General features: G+C 41.6%; 1 protein-coding gene across 7 annotated transcripts in view; it reads right to left on the minus strand.

Moving 5' to 3' along the window:
* The window catches only part of LOC107272481 (5-hydroxytryptamine receptor), a 95,855-nt gene that overhangs the window by 68,154 nt on the left and 26,149 nt on the right, over nt 1-1,552 (minus strand). For 5 of the 7 annotated variants that reach the window (XM_015749676.2, XM_025089792.1, XM_025089790.1 and 2 more), the window contains 2 exons: nt 1,069-1,165; nt 727-978 (listed from right to left, as the gene is read on the minus strand). In XM_015749676.2, coding sequence (XP_015605162.1) covers nt 727-976 — 250 coding nt within the window. In that variant the 5' untranslated portion in view covers nt 977-978; nt 1,069-1,165. Of the gene's footprint in view, nt 1-726; nt 1,010-1,068; nt 1,166-1,250; nt 1,486-1,552 lie in introns of all 7 variants that reach the window. The other 2 variants (XM_025089793.1, XM_025089789.1) reach the window with 2 other exon arrangements.

Consider the following 1,552-nt stretch of genomic DNA (forward strand, 5'->3'; position numbering starts at 1 on the left):
GGGGGGGGGGGGGTGATTAAGTCAGGAAATAGACTAGTGTGAACGAAAGGGTACGGGGAAGGGATGAGGCGCAATTCGATCGAGCCTTCTCTTTACATTGAAAACGAGCCTGATTCGCGTAAAGCACTCGACCTCATAAGCATTCATCGAGAAAGATTTTTATTTTGATTCGCAGCAGCGAGCGGCAATAAATCGTTGCAGCTAATTCTGAAATGCGAATTCGAACCGATTCGAATTTTATCCACCCATTGAATACAATTATCGGTAAATTCAGGGTGGATCGGTTCCCTTGATTTTGGTAGGTCCTGCCAATTTTTTCTTTTTACCTAAGGTCCTAGGGGTGTATTATTCGTAAGGTGTGCTAGTCGCAAAAATGTATTAGATAAATTTTCCAACCGATCGATAACAGTAAATATACCTATAGCGTGTATCAGCTTTTACTAATCCCACGTACATTTGATACGTACAGCACTATGTCATTGCAACGCGACGTCAAAGTATCGAATAAAAGGCAATAGCTATAGTTTATTCCACAGTATGGGTAACGTGTTGCGTCCGGAGGTGAAATACAATCGGATTGTACGTGATTTTGAACGAAATACCCTGTACTCGTTGATTCTTGAAAAAAAAAAAAAAAAAAAAAAATGTGGGAAAAACTTTTTCACAACACACGCAGTCGATAAAACAGGCGAATCGAATGTTGGAATAAAAAGCGTTCTGACTTACCGACGATGGTAATCAGGATCAGAAGGCTGAGGATGGTCGCGATGACGATCATAACGACGAGATCATGTTCGGAACCTGGATGAATGGGACTTGATGGATTCCAGGTAGAATTTTCAGTGCGATTTATGGCGGCCTCCTGTTCCGCTGTACCATTCCAATTGGATCCTAGTGACGTAATCGGCAGACTTGAATTTGGTGCGGTGCCACGTACTGCCATTCCCCATGTCCACCATAGTCTCTCTCCACCCATCACTAATTCGATTATTAATGATCTTAGAAATTTCTACGACCAATCTCGTTATTATTACCTAATTCGATAAATTATTTTTTCTACATTATTACCTGAACTAAACTCGATCAGCGCATCACGTATTTTCTTCCTATAAGCCCAGCATCACGTGACCGATGCAATGGACGTTTCAAGCTTTTTGTCTGGCATCTGAAATTGAAAAATGAACGACAATAAGTTTTCGATTTATCATATGGAACATTCATTATATACAGTATCGTACGTGACCACGTACTACGGGTGGGAGAATATTGTGCTTATCGGTTTCGGTGTACGGGTAGTGATGATGGCGGAGAGTGGGCATATCGTGAAGGTGGTTTTCATGCGACACAAAAATATCCGACGCAATTCGCTATCTGAAATGACGTATCGAAATACGCGTACGGGCGACGACGCACAATCGTCTGATCTTGTCCGTGAGGCTTCTGTTTCATTTATTATTTGTATTCCTGTATTTCCATCTAATTTGACTAAATAAAAAATAACATGTACAATTCACAGATTTGCGATATTCCATCACCCCACCCCCACCCCCCC

Source organism: Cephus cinctus, unplaced genomic scaffold, assembly GCF_000341935.2.
Source record: "Cephus cinctus unplaced genomic scaffold, Ccin1 Ccin1_scaffold1184, whole genome shotgun sequence".
Lineage (NCBI taxonomy): Eukaryota > Metazoa > Arthropoda > Insecta > Hymenoptera > Cephidae > Cephus > Cephus cinctus.